The sequence below is a fragment of the Anguilla anguilla genome, chromosome 16 (genome assembly GCF_013347855.1).
Source record: "Anguilla anguilla isolate fAngAng1 chromosome 16, fAngAng1.pri, whole genome shotgun sequence".
In the NCBI taxonomy this organism is placed as follows: domain Eukaryota; kingdom Metazoa; phylum Chordata; class Actinopteri; order Anguilliformes; family Anguillidae; genus Anguilla; species Anguilla anguilla.
The window spans coordinates 12138507-12154525 of NC_049216.1; the positions used below are offsets into that span (position 1 = coordinate 12138507).

The 16019-nt window shown below is 43.9% G+C and overlaps 1 protein-coding gene across 2 annotated transcripts; it reads left to right on the forward strand.

The window, feature by feature from the left end:
* Positions 1-974: 974 nt before the first annotated feature.
* On the forward strand, positions 975-7469 carry lysmd4 (LysM, putative peptidoglycan-binding, domain containing 4). 2 transcript variants are annotated; one of them, XM_035396695.1, is made up of 4 exons: positions 975-1118; positions 2243-2517; positions 2977-3584; positions 7081-7469. In XM_035396695.1, exons 2-3 carry the CDS (start codon positions 2251-2253, stop codon positions 3553-3555), a joined length of 846 nt encoding a protein of 281 aa, XP_035252586.1. In that variant the 5' UTR covers positions 975-1118; positions 2243-2250; the 3' UTR covers positions 3556-3584; positions 7081-7469. The 2 variants fall into 2 exon arrangements, with proteins under 2 accessions (XP_035252586.1, XP_035252585.1); XM_035396694.1 differs by having other exon boundaries at positions 2977-7469.
* Positions 7470-16019: the final 8550 nt, after the last annotated feature.

Genomic DNA, 16019 nt, shown 5'->3' on the forward strand with positions numbered 1-16019 from the left:
TCCACAGCCAACAATTTATGTAACATGAGCATTTTTAATACACTAACATTTCAATTTTAAAGGTGACATGCAGTAGATAAGGCCCTAATTTAATGTGATAGAGTTGCATTGTGTCTTTTATTATTCAACTCACATTGGTTTTGTGACTTTATAAATAACCCAAAATTGGTGTATGCATTCCTGTTTGGCTGTTTGTTTTCATAACAGTCCAAGTTATGGTGAGCTGTTCTTTCCCTTGAAAAGAAACCAGTCCTACTGCATTCACCAGAATAGAAATGCCATCATTTGATGGCACACAGAGATATAATGGAGGACCAAAAGCGCTCCTCTGGAAAAGTACCAGTCAGGCAAAGAGCTGTCAGTTTGAAACAGTTATACCATGCAGAAGGCACAGGCAACAATGATAGGTATATATTATTTATTTATTTATTTATTGTATTTTTATTTTTTGTAGTGATGCCTGAAACACTTCGGAAAAAGATTAGCCTTGTAGGAGTCATGTCGCACAGTTTGTTTTTGGATTCCAATATGGAAAAAGAAATTAGCATTATTTAATTGTTTATTATTAAAACTGTACCCTCGGGTTTAATCGGCTATATGCCAGGAGGAGGAATGCTTTATGTATTGTAGATTTAAATTTATACAGGTTTACTGAATTGAATGTTACATTTTCTAATGTAGCTACTAAAAGCCAGTCGTTGTATAAAATTGGTATGTGCGCAAAAATACAAATGTATATCACCTGAGATGACTGCAACAGCAACCTTAAATGAAATGTGTCCTCGCAATTCAGGACAAATATTTATACTTGCCCATTTACATGATCGGATACAGTAATGTACTGCCTGAACACGTACAGTAGTCCCATCCCTCCGCACTGCCTACCTACCTTGAAAGAGAAAGCAAACACATGTATCATTGGTCACTGACAGAATTTACGTTTGATGTGATTGGCCTACTTATCGCTCACCCTCCCATTTCTCAGGAGCGACTATCAAGGTTGTAGGTTGCACAAACCGCTGAAATTGGGAACTGCTGGGATTTTTCGGAACTAGTTATGAGGTTAGCTATCAAGGTAGCGAGGCGGTTCGCAAACGGTCTACTTTCTAAATAGCTTGGTAAGTACAGTTTTTCGATTACTACAGTAAAATTTACATATTTCTTTGTGAATTGTACTTATGACATGCAAGCATGTTCTCAAATTCTTCACGCACGCACGTAAATCGCATACATGAACTTGCTCGTGTGAGCAAAAGCTTGCTAGCTAGCTGGTAAACCTTAGCCGATGTATTGTAAAGATAGTTTAGTTAACTGCTACATTTGACCGGTCAGCAGTTAACTTCTCGACTCTTCGTTTTTGTGTGCTAGTTGTTGACTAACTATGTTGGAGTTAGCTGTTGTTTTTGTCTAAATTAGATTGTTGCCAGATTGATGTCCAGCTGAAGTGAAATGCAATTTCTCTGTGAAACTGTACCTGATGTTAGCGACATCAGACTATTCTAGCTATACTGAAATCATTTGTTACAATTACAGTGGTGTTTTTCACGGTCATTATGCAGTATAATATTTACACGATCATATCATACCTATAACAAAAAAGATGTCTGCAGAAAAGATCATTGACGAAGAATCTAGCTGACGTTAAGTGAGTGAAAGTCTGGCTTATCGATAATTTTGACAAGTTTAGCGAACTGACTGATCTGTTTAACCTGCCTGTGGTGGAAACTAACTATATCAATATACAGTTATTATGTTGCTAATTTTACAAGAGCATTCATTCCATCTGCTGTTCGCTGCCTGGACAATTGTAAACTGTAGGCCTAGATGAGGTGCAGTGGTAAATTCGCCGGTGGATAAGGTCCATGTATTGTTTAACTTGTACAGTTTCAGTTTGCCACGACGCCGGTCCTGTTCCTGTAAGTTCTTTATTTTTCAGTGTTCACGATAAGGGCATCAGACATGCGTGGCCATTGGAGCTATTAAATTTAAGTATGCATGTTTAACTAAGGTCTATAAAGTGCTGTAACGTGAAACCTATCTGCTTAGCCTATACAATCCTAAAGTTAGTAAATTCTGGTATTCTGGTGAACCGTTCAGATGCGCTCTAACGTCAGACGACTTGTCCGATTTTTCTTAAGTTTTGTCTCAGCTGCTGCTTGTAGTTTTTGAAGTGTCTGTTCCTTGCGACAGATTATGATTGATTGACAGTTAATGCATCTTGTCGGTTTTTCTGCTCGTGCAGTCACCGCGATGCGGCGCGGGGAGCCGGTGCCGAGAGCCTTTCAGGCTCCCGTTGACGTGCACGCGAGCGCGGATGGTCAGGTGTACCTGTTCAGGGGCGGCCACGAGGATTCTGGGGGGTCTTCCGAGGAAGAGTTCAGCATGACGGAACTGAGGCCTCGAACTCGGGAGTCGGGCTCGCAGGAGCGCGAGAGGACCGGGGACCTGTTGCTGCTGGAGCGGGATGTGGCTCACGGAGACAATTTGAACAAGCTGGCGCTTCAGTATGGCTGCAAGGTGAATCCAATTGATCCGTCCACCCTTAACGCAGGTCATACAGTCAAAAAGTTAAAACAACCAGGGGGGCATGCGGTATGAATTACTGTGCAAATACGTCAAGTTGTTACTGCTTACTTAGGATAAGTGTCAACATGGTGTGCTTCCTCATGCATACATTTGTGTCTGGTATTCACAGTTTACACTACATGTCTGGGATCATCATGCTGTGGAGCGAGTGGGAGAGAGTGGAAGAGAGAGAGAGAGAGTGAGAGAGAAAACAGTAATACAAACACATCAGGCGTAGAATTAAACAAGCTTTGATCATGGCAAATTTGTATGAACATCACAGAAGTGGGAACGGGCTGTTGGATCCCTATGGACTTTCACTTTCCACTTCTGAAATTGTAAAACATTGCGCAAGTTTTAATGTGCTGATGTTTATACAAAACAAAGACCAGTTTCTCTCTCCCAATGCAGGTGGCTGACATCAAGCGGGTTAACAACCTGATCCAGGAGCAGGACCTGTACGCTCTCAAGTCCATAAAAATCCCTGTAAAAAAACACAGCTTCTTGACTGAGGTGGGCGGTGCCGCCGAACCAGCGGAACCGGGCCCGCCCCCTGGAGCTTCGCCCTCATTCTCGCACCCTCTGACCCCAAATGGCTCCATCAAGCCCCGCCTCCAGGAGTACACAGACTTCCTCAAAGAGGTGGACCAGGACATCGAGATGCTGATCCAGAGCACAGACGCCCAGGACGAGATTTTGTCGGAAGGCCAGGAGGGCCCCCAGCGGGGGGGCGGGGGCGGGCGGCCCAGCAGCTATGGGGCGGATTGGGGCATCCAGTGGTGGAACGCTGTGGTCGTCATGCTTTTGGTGGGCATCATCCTGCCCCTGTTCTACATCATCTACTACAAGACGCAAGACAGCGGGGCGTCGGCCACGAGCGAGGGTGCGGCGGGCATCCTCAACTCTACCTGGGATGGCGATCGGTCGAACCTCAGTGCCCTGACGCAGAGGGGGAGCCCGTCTCACTTGCTGAACAGGCCTCTGCTGTAGCTCTGCCGGGAGGCTGGAGGGCTGCGACGGTACGACAGGAAGCTAGGAGAGGAAGCACGTTTTTACTTAAACCAGCTTTTAACAGTCACCCTACAGGTTATCCTGCAGGCAAGCTCAATGAGATGAGATCACCAGAACAAGTGTGGGTCCTTTTGCTTCAGCACCCCTGGCCCTCCTAGCCTACTGCCCCTGCCAATGCCCCCCCCCGCCAACCCCTAGTTCATCCTAACTTCAAGTGCTTGTCGCTTCCTCATCTTGGAAAGGAAAACAAGTGTTGCCAGTGTGTTAACACTTTTTTTGCACTCCAGATATTAATTACTAATTTGTTAATTTCTGACTTTTATAATTGTCTCTTGTCCTGTTGTCATTTTAAGAGGTATGCTGTGTTTAAGAGGTTATTTACGTCTGCGTGTCATACCAACAGTGCCAATTCATGAACGCGTAACTTTTTTGTGTTTGCGTTAACTGGTTACCAGAAGGCTTGCCAGGATCAGAGTTTTATTATTTAAACATGGAAGAAATAAAAAGGAATCAAAGTTTTTCTAACTTACCACTTTGAAACTATAAAAACTATAAAAACTATTTGCACACCTGAGAAACGTCTTTGCTGGTGCTAACAAATGGAACATGAAAGCTAAGAACCAAAAGAGGAAAAGATTTTCTGCAACATTGCTTTCTTTCAGCACCAAAACATTATCACTAGTAATAAAGTTTCTGAGTTGCAGGAAGCAGCTTTGCAGAAAATTGTTTCTTCTCTAGCTTCTTAACTTTGTTTTTATCGCTAACATAGTTTCAGTGTTTACAGGACCTTCCTTACAGGCGTCTTCTTCAATAAGCTCACCCAATCCTTGCAGGTTCCTCAGGAATATGCAGTACCTAGATTATTCATATAGGGTTATGACACTGTGACGTATCCTTTTTCAAAGTGGAACAAATCATCTCCATTTATTTCCAGCGTATGGAGCTCTACTGTCTTCTGGTTTGGCTACAGTAAGTGAACAGATCAGTCTGTCTGTTTTAGTAACACTGGGACATGCAGTCCCAGGAAGCAAGAGATTGCAAATGATGAGGAATTTTACAAGCAGAAAAAGCAAATGGTTCACTGACAGCGAATGTGGTAGGGCTAGAGGAAAATTACAATTTCAGCATTGCAAATGAACAGTGACCAAGTTTACTTGCACATTTTTATTCTGAACTTACTCAGAAAACTAGTATTCCGGTTACGATTCAGAACATGTGAACGTGTTATTCCTGAAGGCAAAACCCGAGTAAGACCTTATACCAAATATGCAAAATCCAAATAACATAGGTTGCAAATGGAAGGAATGTAAAGGCCTTATTCTGTTTACAGCCCTCAAGCACAGTCTGTGCATGTACATATCGCAGGGTGTCTTGGTTGTTGAAGTCGGCCAGCTAGTTTACTGTTAGTCACAGCAAGCGCAAAGCCCTCACTTCTGGACTGATGAGGAGACCCTACTTTCTGCATTTACAGAATTGGACAATGTGCAATGCTGGGATGCAGAACACATCGAAATAGCCATTTGTTTGAGGATGCAGCAGGCAGAAGGAGAGTTCAGTCGTACCACAGAACAATGTAGACTCAGGTGGAAGACCCTGAAAGCAGTGTATTTTAAGTATGGCTGTCATAAATTAATCTCACATTAAGGCTATTACAATTATTAACTACAGTACCTGAAGATAGGATTGTAGATGCCACAGCCAAAATAATAAAATGCAACTAATTACATAATAAGTTTAACATGTTCATCATTAATAATTTTTTTGCGTAAGCTAACGTGTTAACATTGACAGCCCTAATTTCAAGGCAACAAAACGATACCAGCAGTTCACACCCAGGAGATGTTAAACACTTCATTCACATGTAAGAATTAAAACGCCTTTAGCACTGCCGGAAAGATGTACATTAAATATGCAGCCAACTATCTATACAGGAATTAAATTGGGCTATTCCTCACACGATGCATGTAGACTGCATAATTGGAATATGACCAAAACCAGAAAATGGATAATTATATGGAGTATGATGTGCATATAAACGTGGTCTGTGATAATTACTTAAAATGTCTTACTTATGTTGCGTTGATTGGGTGTGTGGCTCTACCATATAAAAACTTCGAATTTCTTTGAGTACCACTAGTTGCTTGTGAAAGATATGCATTCATATTGTTCAGTTGTGCCAACAGTTGTTTTTTTTTCTTCAAATTTTTCTTGTCACCCTGACAGTGAACCTCAGAAAATATATGCTGCCTTTTTTTTCTTATAGAAACTGAAAGGGGGAAAAAATCTAATCTTGGCAATTCTTTTTATAAGCAACAACGAATATTCTGATCAGTGTTGTTTATCAAAATGGGTAAGGCCCACAATTCTGTGCCATATCATTGTTTATTAAATGTTTTCAATTGTGAATTTAACTTATTTGAGAAAGCACTGCCACTTTGGTATACATAGGTAATATCATCTGACTTTCAGAATGATCAACGCAGAATGTTGTCTTTCAGATTAATGAATATGTCGGCTGCCATAGCTCAAATGCAATATTAGCCCTCTGAAAGTCTAATTTTAGTACTAAACATTTGTAGTTCGTGCTTCATGCTAATTTGTCAGAAACACTTTTAAAAATAAAATAACCATTTAATAATGGATAGATGTATTTTTGTAAGGAATAACATGACATTGTATATAAATCAACTTGGTTTTGATACATTTAGATTCAGACAAAACCTCAGGAATCTAAATTGAAAACAGGTTTGTTTTCATTCCGTTTGATTACGTTGTCAAGTAAATGTCTGAAAGTGACATGGCGTACTTTCAGGGTGCCTCTGAGTTATTTAGAATATATTCTGAAATTTACTGCAGCATTATTCCTGTGGCTTACAGATGACTGAAGTGCAGTTTGTTTAAAGGTGCATTATGCAAAGTCTTAATGTTTAACCAGAGCTTCAGTGATTAATTGGAGTGCACTTGGTTTTAACAGCTATAGCCTTCCTTTTAGTTATAAGTACATTTTCAAATTTATAATGAATTTTTTGTCTGTAAAGTAGCTCACAGAACAAGGACTTTATTATGCTTTTTATGTGGGCTGTGCGATTGTTGTCAGGCTGGCAATGAGAATAGACTAGTGTTTATCTCACTGAGGGGAAATGAACAGTAATTCTGTGGATATATGTGAATTCACCCACAGAGTGGGGTAATAATGCGGGGAAAACATATAAAGCGACCTCCAGTATTAGTCAAGGCAGATATCTCAATTGTTGCAGTATTGGCTAGTGCATCGCACAGTGGAAGCATTGGTTTAACTGTGGCTTTTTAAGAGTGAGCCGGTTGCTTGTGTTCAGTAAATTCTTAAACATTTTCGCATTATCCATCTAGTTTAATTTAAGTGTGTACTACGCTTTCCATTTACAGGAATATTTAAGTTATCTGCGTACTGTACATTGTTTTAAAGATTTACTTAATGTCATAAGCCATTTTATTTAATAATTTCATTTGTTTTAATTTGTTAAGGGCACGAGACCTAACGTTTTTCGGCATAAACAGAATTTTGAAGGATGAAGTTGTCCAGCCTGGCGTCTGATCCTGAGACGGCTGACATCATTTCCGTCTTTTTCGGAATGCCTGAATGCCTGCACCGCGTCAGGATGAACATTAAGGGCGTCCCACTCCAAAAACCTCACCAGGCAGCCTTGGCTTTAACAGTTTTCGGGATGGCGCGTTTGTGAAAGGAAAGCAGTGGGCTTTGTCTCCACCACTTCGCATTGTGTTCTCTGCATTTCTGTGCCATGTACTGTAAGAATGCCTGCAGTGTCTCCGAATGTTCGGCTGAAGTTCATCACTTTGTCTCTCTGTTCTTGAAACACTATTTTAAATAAAAAAAGAACAAACAAAACCTTTAACGCTGCCGTATGCTGACTTATTTATGAGGTGCGCTGATGATGTCAGTCCTGCCGACTGTCGAATAATAATTTTTTTGCCGCCATGGAAACGATGTCCAGGTTATCACCACAGAATAAAAGCACGGGGACATACATGCACATGAAAGGGAAATGACACGATTGCATATATATCACAGAGGGGTACTCCATAGATGAATAATGGGAGCTTTCCTGACAGCCTTGTTCTTGAAACCATTCTTGGTTGGACCACTTCAGTAAGACCTAGATGTTGTCCAGTGCTAGTCCTAGTGCTATTTCTTAACTAAATGTACTGGTCTGAGTGCAGACTCTGGAGTCTAAATACAGTATGTTAAATTTAGTAGATGGGCACAGTTCACCATACTGGAAAGCTCTGCTCATTTTTGGAAGGGAGAAAGGTGTTGAAAGTTGATATTGGGAGCAGACAGTCCTTATTTTGCATTACCCCTCACAACCTCAAATACCACCACCAGAGCAGAGTAAATCTCAACACACGGCTGCCCTTTGAACATAGACATACTGGTCACCATGTCAACTGTTCAGTGTACGGTCAAATAAACCATTTTATTGAGTCGCGTTACTGCCTCGTAAACCACATGGTTTTTATTTGCAAGCTGCAACGCTGTACATTTTACTGCAGAAACACTGGTGCAGGTTTTGATACACTTACTCCTGTGAATGAGACATGAAGATCATTTTCTTTGATATGTGCTGTTCCTATCAACCTATTTGAATCCACTTAATCCCTCCTACTACTGTGCTATGAAATTACCAAACTACAAGCAATACTTCCATTACATTAGATTAACATTAGATTACACAAGTTTAGCATCTGCCAAATGTGTGTAATCTAATGTTAAACTAATGTAATGGAGGTTTTGGTTGTAGTTTGGTAATTGCATAGCACAGTAGTAGTTCTGGATGTTGCATGCAGTGTCAGGGTGTCTTTAGCCTGTGGTTGAAGCCCAGCACATGGCACTGAGACCTGAGGCATTGTGGGATAGAGGCCTGGGATATAGATGAAGTCCATGCAGGCAGGCGGGCATTCAGCATTTGAGCGAGTAAGAGCGAGAGGCTCAGATCCAGCTGTACTGTGAGGCCCTGTGGGGGCTGCTGTGATCCCAGAAACCGCCTCTTCCCTCTGCGTGTCAGACCTCCGTCTCTGAAAGCTCAGCCCCCTAAACCGGGCTCTGGTCTGAGGCCAGAGCCTCCAGCTGGAGAGCCCTCCCAGCCCCCAGCCCAGACTGATCCAGGGTCAGCCTGTGACTGCACAGACCGCAGGACTTACAGGAACCCCATACACACACCTAACACAGTCTTAGACATACACACACACACACACACACACACACACCTGACACACCCTTACACATACACACACCCACAGATACCCCCTTACACACCTACAGACATGCCCTGACACACACACACCCATAGACATACCCTTACACACATACTGTACACACACCCACAGACATGCCCTTACACACACACACACATACACTTACGCACCCACAGACAGCCACACACACACACCAATGGATACACCCTTACATACCCACAAATTCACCCTTATACACACCCACAAACATGCATGCAGGCTCAAACATGCATGTTGTCTACTGTATTATTCCCATGTATGGTATTGTTCATAATTACTATAGTAATACAATATCATAAACGATTTATACTGTATACTCTACGTAATACTTAATATAAACATGTGCATGTTTACTAGTAATATGGAGTAATACTAATTTGTTTAGTACATAGAGATAGTGTCTCTTGCATGTGTCTTTCTCCATCCCCCTCTAAAACCGCACACGCACGCACACACACACACACACACACACACACACACGAGAAGACTAAACTGTGTGTGCCTTTGTTCTGTGCTGTGCTTTATTAAAAGAAGATAAACAGGATCTCTTGCCTCTGCGTCCTGACCCGACACCCCATAGTGACAGTTGGCATTCCTGAATCAGTAAACCCACGACCTTCCACTACATACACACACACACACACACACACACGCCCACAGACATGCATGCATACCCACAGACACACCCATACACACTGACAAACATACACGCCTGCCCACAGACACACACACACACATGCCCACAGACATGCATGCATACCCACAGACACACCCATACACACCGACAAACATACATGCCTGCCCACAGACACACACACACACATGCCCACAGACATGCATGCATACCCGCAGACACACCCATACACACCAACAAACATACATGCCTGCCCACAGACACAAACACACACACACACACACACACACACACATATTCATGCATGTCCACAGACAGACAGGCAGACACACACATGCTCCCACACCCACACACCCAGGGACACATATACATAAGCCTCTCTACTCTGAACTACAGTTGCTGAACATTGGTTAATCTCCCAGTGTTTCCAGTAACATAAAGGTCTATTTCTCCTTTAAGATACAGTACCCCACTATCACAGATCATATCTACAGCTGTTGATCCAAAGTGATTAACTTTTGTGGCTTTACATCTCTGTGTAATGATCTCACATGACAACTCACTGTGATTGTTCTGCAAGCCGCCATATTGGCCTAAGTGAATTGGTTCTGAAGCCTCTCTACACCCAGAAAGTACAGCAGAACTTGAAATAAGATCCTGCTGTACAAGGCGTAGTCCTCGCACACGTAATTCCCCAGCTATACGGCCATTGTAACGTGAAGTGTCCCCCTGCGCGGTCGTTATTGATTTCTTCTGTCAGTGACATCACCGGGCCTGTCATTTCAATGAAGGTCACCCACCGGAGGATGCCTCCCTGTAGAAACCAAAAGCCAATACTGAACAGTTACTGTAGCGATTATATGTATGATATATATATATATATTTATTTATTTTTTTTTTTTTTTTTTTTTTGGTCTGTTACCTCGTAGAACAAAGATAAAAGATTTGAGTAACAACAACAACGATAAAAGGTTTGCAGGCACCTTTCACACCACTAACCGAGCGTAAATGAGGTTCTGCACTTTCATGAACGTGTCAGCCTGGACGAGAGCGTCAGCCAGATCGAAGCGATGTAATCGCTCACAAAGCTACTTGGAAGGATGAATGTGTGCGATTGTGGAAAGTTGTATAGGTTCTGGCTTGTGAGGTTGCTTTATCACGCTGATTCCGTTGTGACATCTACGATCCGTTCGCTCTCAAATCTGGGGTCTTCTTGGCGGCGGCTGATGAACAGATGGCCTCATGCACTCTGAGCTGAGTGAGAGAGTAAACAAAATCAAGAACACGCGTCTGCGATTCCTCCAGCGCTACAGCTTTAAGGAGAATTTTGCTCGCTCGTACCGCTGGCAGCCACTTGGCCACATAAACGCCTCTAATCCTTTTTCCAAGGAGCTTTCACCACTCGTCTCTCCGACACATTCTCTGGTGACTCACTCCACAAGGCGCTGTCTTCTTGCCAAGCTCCCAGCAGCAGTGGTCAGCAGCCACCAGGGGGCAGCAATGCATCTAAATTGTAAAAGTATGATTTTTTTTTTCTTCAGTTGCTGTGCTTTTTATTTTTTCTCATAAGTTTTTGGGGAAAGCCCAACAGCTAATCCCACTGACGATGGACGCGTGCTTTTAAAAGTGCCCAGAGAAACTAGATGAAATTGAATGTCTTAAAAACATTTAATGTTTAACTTTAATGTTCTGCTTGATAAAATACAAAGCTGATAGTCTTTGGTTTCAGTGTGAGCTCCAACCCTCTAAACTGTCCACGCAACATAAGTGTAGCCAAGCTATATTCCACCATCTTTTTCTGTCTTGTACTACAAGCACATGGGTTTTATTTGCCATATTTAACAGAGTGTTGAAATGTGAGCCTGGGAGCAGAGAGAGAGAGAGTGAGTGAGAGAGAGAGAGAGCGATTGAAAGAGAGAGAAGGGGGGGGAGGGGGAGGTGGGGTTTTTCAGTGTGAGGGGGAGGAGGGGAATGGGCTTATGGAGGCCAGGAGTTTAATTTCTCCAGCTCTCCCTTCCTCCCAGCAGGCCCACTCCCCCAGGGGAGACTGACAGGCGTAGGGTAATTTGTAGTGAGATTTCCAGCCAGGTGGGTCTTGCAGGTGGGTTGCTGGCTGGGAGGGGGGAGGGGGGAAGGACTGATGTGTTAATTTGAGCTCATCTATATAGCAGGAGGCTTAAAGTGAAACCCTGCACACTGTGATCGTAGAGGAGGCCAAGAAACACATACTTCCTTTGCACACCATGGCCAAATTTTTTGCCTTTTCTTTTGTTATCTTAAGAGTTTAAATGTCATGCTAATTTGTGGGCATGTAGGTCACCCCTATTGCTACTGTGGATTGTCCCAAGATGACATACATTTATTCTCTTTTCTCTTTAAAGATACTTTTTAAAAATATATTTACTTACAAGATAGTTTATTGGAGTTCACATGACTTTTGTATGTAAAAGTAATAAATAATGTAAGTCATAATATCAAACGTGTGTGGGTATTACTGACTACACTGTCGAATCTCACTCATTTTCATGAAAATGAAGGCAAAGTTTTTTGCGCATTATTTAAATTAGCTTTCCGCAGAGTCAGAGAAATAGATGGAAAAGATGTGTTTAAACTGTGTTATTGCAACGTACTGTACCACACAAGTGTGCGGTCTTGTCCGATTGTCGACTTGCGTTACGTGCGCGTGGTGGCTTGGAGTGAGGATCCGCTGTTGATGTTACCTTTTGACAAAGCTAATTTGCCATTAAAATAAACCCAATTATTATTATTATTTTTCTGTACGATTACTCGGCACGCTTTTCTGTGCGGTCGCAGGCGGTCCAGATGATACTCAGCCCGCGTGTTGTCTCAGAGAGAGCTCCCGACAGCTGGGGCTGGCTCGGTGATTATTTGTGAAAGGATTCCTTGTTGCTCCGTCACCGGGTTTCTTCCAGGAACACGGAAAAAGAAACACAAACAGTCCCACGATGCTGACCTCTCCTCTGAGGTCCTCCAGCTGTGCCCCCGCCGCACATTTTACGGGTCAAACATCAAACGGAGCGGAGATACCTTTGAACGACCGGCAGGAAACTGACGTGTGTCCCGTCTCCTATAGATAATGTGACAGTGTGTTAGCTCTGGTCAGGGCAAATAGTCAGCCTGCCTATAATCAGGAAATTTCTGGGATATTTTTTGTTTGTTTGTAACAGCTGAAGAAAACAAGCGCTTGGATTTAGAAGACAAATAGAAAGATGAGTCTTTGTCCCGTATTAATGGAATCAAGAACTTGCTCCATCGAGTCAGATTCATGGCATGAAGACTGTTGGTTGGCTGGTTTTGTGGATGACTCTGTTTTTGCTCAAATACTCTTGTATTTAGGACTTGGAGGCGGTGGGGTGGGGGTGTGCTTGGCAAAATCACCCAATTGAAAATTTGAAAATAAATAAAAATATGTTTTCTACAAAGAACCCAAAATTCCTGTTATAGGCATATTGGTGAAGACCATATTGGTGAAGACTGCGTTAGCTCGTGACTTTAATAAGCATTAAAAACTATTATCGTCAAACTTGACGGTGTCCACGTTCAGGAGGAACAAGGCTGTGCAGCTCCAACAAGGCAAGGGCAGGAACCATTCCGACATGTGTGTTCTATATCCACAAAACAGTTAAGGGTTAAAGAGCAACAAACAGATTCTCTCTCAAGGGATGTATCTGAACACAAGGTGTCTGATCCACTGACATTGCGTTCAGGCTGCGAAAAAAACACAGTTTTATTTGGTCATTGAACTAAAATGCTTTAGTATGAGTAACTCTCGTTCTCATTCTCACCTGCACTGACAAATATGGCAGGAAGCGTCCATCACTATTTAATTCTGCTTCAGCTCTCAGGGGCGTGGGGCAGGGGGTGAGGTACTAAACGCAGATGGAAATAACAAAGTTAACTTACAAAGAGCCCCAAGGGACCGTGGTCCCTGTGTCAGCTGCGTTCGTCTTCCCAGTCAGGTTGTTCCATTTCTAGCCTGGAACATCTTTTAAGATAGCAAATTTCAAGCACTGAGGATCTGTAGAACTTCAGATGTTTGCAAAACTTTGATTATTCACTGTTTACTCAAAGTTCTGGTTTAAAGCTTTTGTAAGACCGCGGTGATTAATGGACATGTTGAGCAAGGCTAATTCCTCAGCGATGCCGTGGCCTGTTTCTGGGCGTGGCCTGTTGCTGGGCGTGGCCTGTTGCTGGGCTGTGAGACGTCTGGGCGGGGCCTCGGGATTCATTTCCTACCTGCAGTGAAACAAACGCGACCCCAAGGACATCGAGCGGCCCTCAAACGTCTCGCCTCACCCAGACACGATCTCAGCACATCCAGAAACGGTTTCCACGGCTCCTCCTCCTACCAAGAGTCGGACTGGCTCGTCGCCATTCCGCCCATTTTGAACGCGCATCGCCCACAGCTGCAGAGTGTGGAGGGCCCATCTCCCTCTCCCGGCCTCACAAACAGAAAAAAGTGCGGCTCTCGGTTTTTTCGGAGGGTGAAATGACTACGCCGGCTAAAACAAATGGTCAGATTATCAACCGAGTTACCTCACCTCCACTTTCTTTTTCAAACAAATCAGAGTATGAGATGCATGACTCTCAATGTTCGGTTTCACACACAAGAAAAGCAAAGAATCCTTTATAGATTCTTTGTTTTTCTTTGTTCCAGGCCGTGGGTGAGTTTGAGCCACACTACCAGTTGTGTGAGTGTGTATTTGTCAGTTTTATTCCTAAGGGTTTTTAAAAAACAAATTTCCCATGCTTTTTGGTACAGGTTCACCTACAAACCCCTAGTATTCTCGACCAGATTCTATTATACTGCATGAAAAAGGGCTTGTCTGAGATACATTTGGAGTGTCCAGGGAAAATAAGACCAGATTGCTCCTCATGAACATGTATTTATTTGGGTCATAGGCTGCAATCTTGGCATAGTGTACAATTTGTTCCCCAAAGTGTGAAATGACAAGTAAAACGTCAATGATGACGATGTCGATGACAGCGGGGAGGGCAAGCATAACAGGACCCTGATTACAGCCGTACGATTATGCCCTCAGAGGCGGCCTCTTTTCAATGGATAAATTAGGCAGCTGTCCGGCGGCTGCCTCTGGGGTGAGACGCCCGCTTCTCCGAAAGATCAGCGGGGACGCCGGCGCAGCTGGCCGGAGAATGCGGAGGGCCGTCGGTTCAGCGCCCATCTCCGCGTGGGCGGGTATTTTTAAATCGCCCCCGCCCCCGTCACCGCGGCGGCGGCACGCAGCCAATAGTGCAGCACCTGTTTTGCATTCCACCGGGGTGGGGCGGGGGGCGGGGGGTGGGGGGTGGGGGTGGGGGGGCTTTTGGTTGAGAGAGCCAAGGGCTGGGCTACGACTGAGCGTGCTCAGACACAAAGCAGAGAGTGCAAAACAAAAGGCCTTGTATTTTCCGTAAAGCGCTTTTATTTTGCCAGACAGTATCTGCAGCTCTTCTGCCATCTGGACCGATACTGGCCAGCGAGGCTGGAGCAGTGAATCCAGCTCTGGGGTTTATGGCCCACTGAGGTCCAGTCCGGCCCAGTCCGATCCGGTCTGATCCGATCCGGGATTTGAAAAAGGGCCGCTCCCCAGGGACGCACCGATACCGCGCTCTCTCATTTCACCACATGCCCCTCTCCGCTCTGGCTGCATTTAAAGGGTAGGGTGCAGTGTCGCTCCATCATTTCGGCTGTGGGTAATGCAATGTTCGACCCGCGGGCTGCTCTTCTAAGGACCACAGTGGGCTTTAGATTAGATTAAACCTTAAAGGTTTCTGCTCTAACCCATTTACAGGAAACTTTAATTAAAGATCCAGGGCTGAGGGGGAGACCTTTCTCTAAGCCAGGGCAGTGCTGATTAGATGATGATAATTGACCAAATGGCTCACAGTTCAGGCTGTGTACCATCTACTTGTTATCAGCACATGTGGTATCCAACCACAGGTGTTTAGGGGAAAGCGAATGTCACAGCTACAGGGCTCGGGCTGCTCTTGGAGCTAATTTTGGTTACACAGACAGCCAGTTGGGAAGCCCCCCAATTACCTGTATAAAGGCAGAACACCCACAAGATGGCCCACTGATGATAGGAGAATGGAGCTTTTTTTGAGCTCTGCCCCAAAAAAATCACATTTCTTACCTCACCTCATCGTGTTTGGACCAATCATAGTGTTTTGCTCTGGGGAAGTTGAGCCTTGATCTACTCAAGGGAGTCTGTGATTGACAGCACAGGGTGGCTCCACTCATAAAGGGGCTTGGGAAGCCTCATGGTCCCAGCCTCAGTACCAGCATACAGTACTTTGCGGGGCATATTTCTGGTTAACCATTTCACTGGCAGTAAACCCACCTCCCCCCCCCACCCCCATACACACACACACTCATTGCACTGCCTCTCTGAGCGTGAGAATACATGCCATGTCCTCTTATTCTCCTGGGAGACTCCACTTTTATTGATATATTTATTTAGAGTATTTATTCATTCTTAGTTTTTTTTTTTCTTAG

Coding starts and splice junctions, on each gene's coding strand:
- lysmd4 (XM_035396694.1), top strand. CDS start 2,251: ATGCGGCGCGGGGAGCCGGTGCCGAGAGCCTTTCAGGCTCCCGTTGAC. Junction 2,518..2,976: donor CGCTTCAGTATGGCTGCAAG/GTGAATCCAATT, acceptor CTCCCAATGCAG/GTGGCTGACATCAAGCGGGT.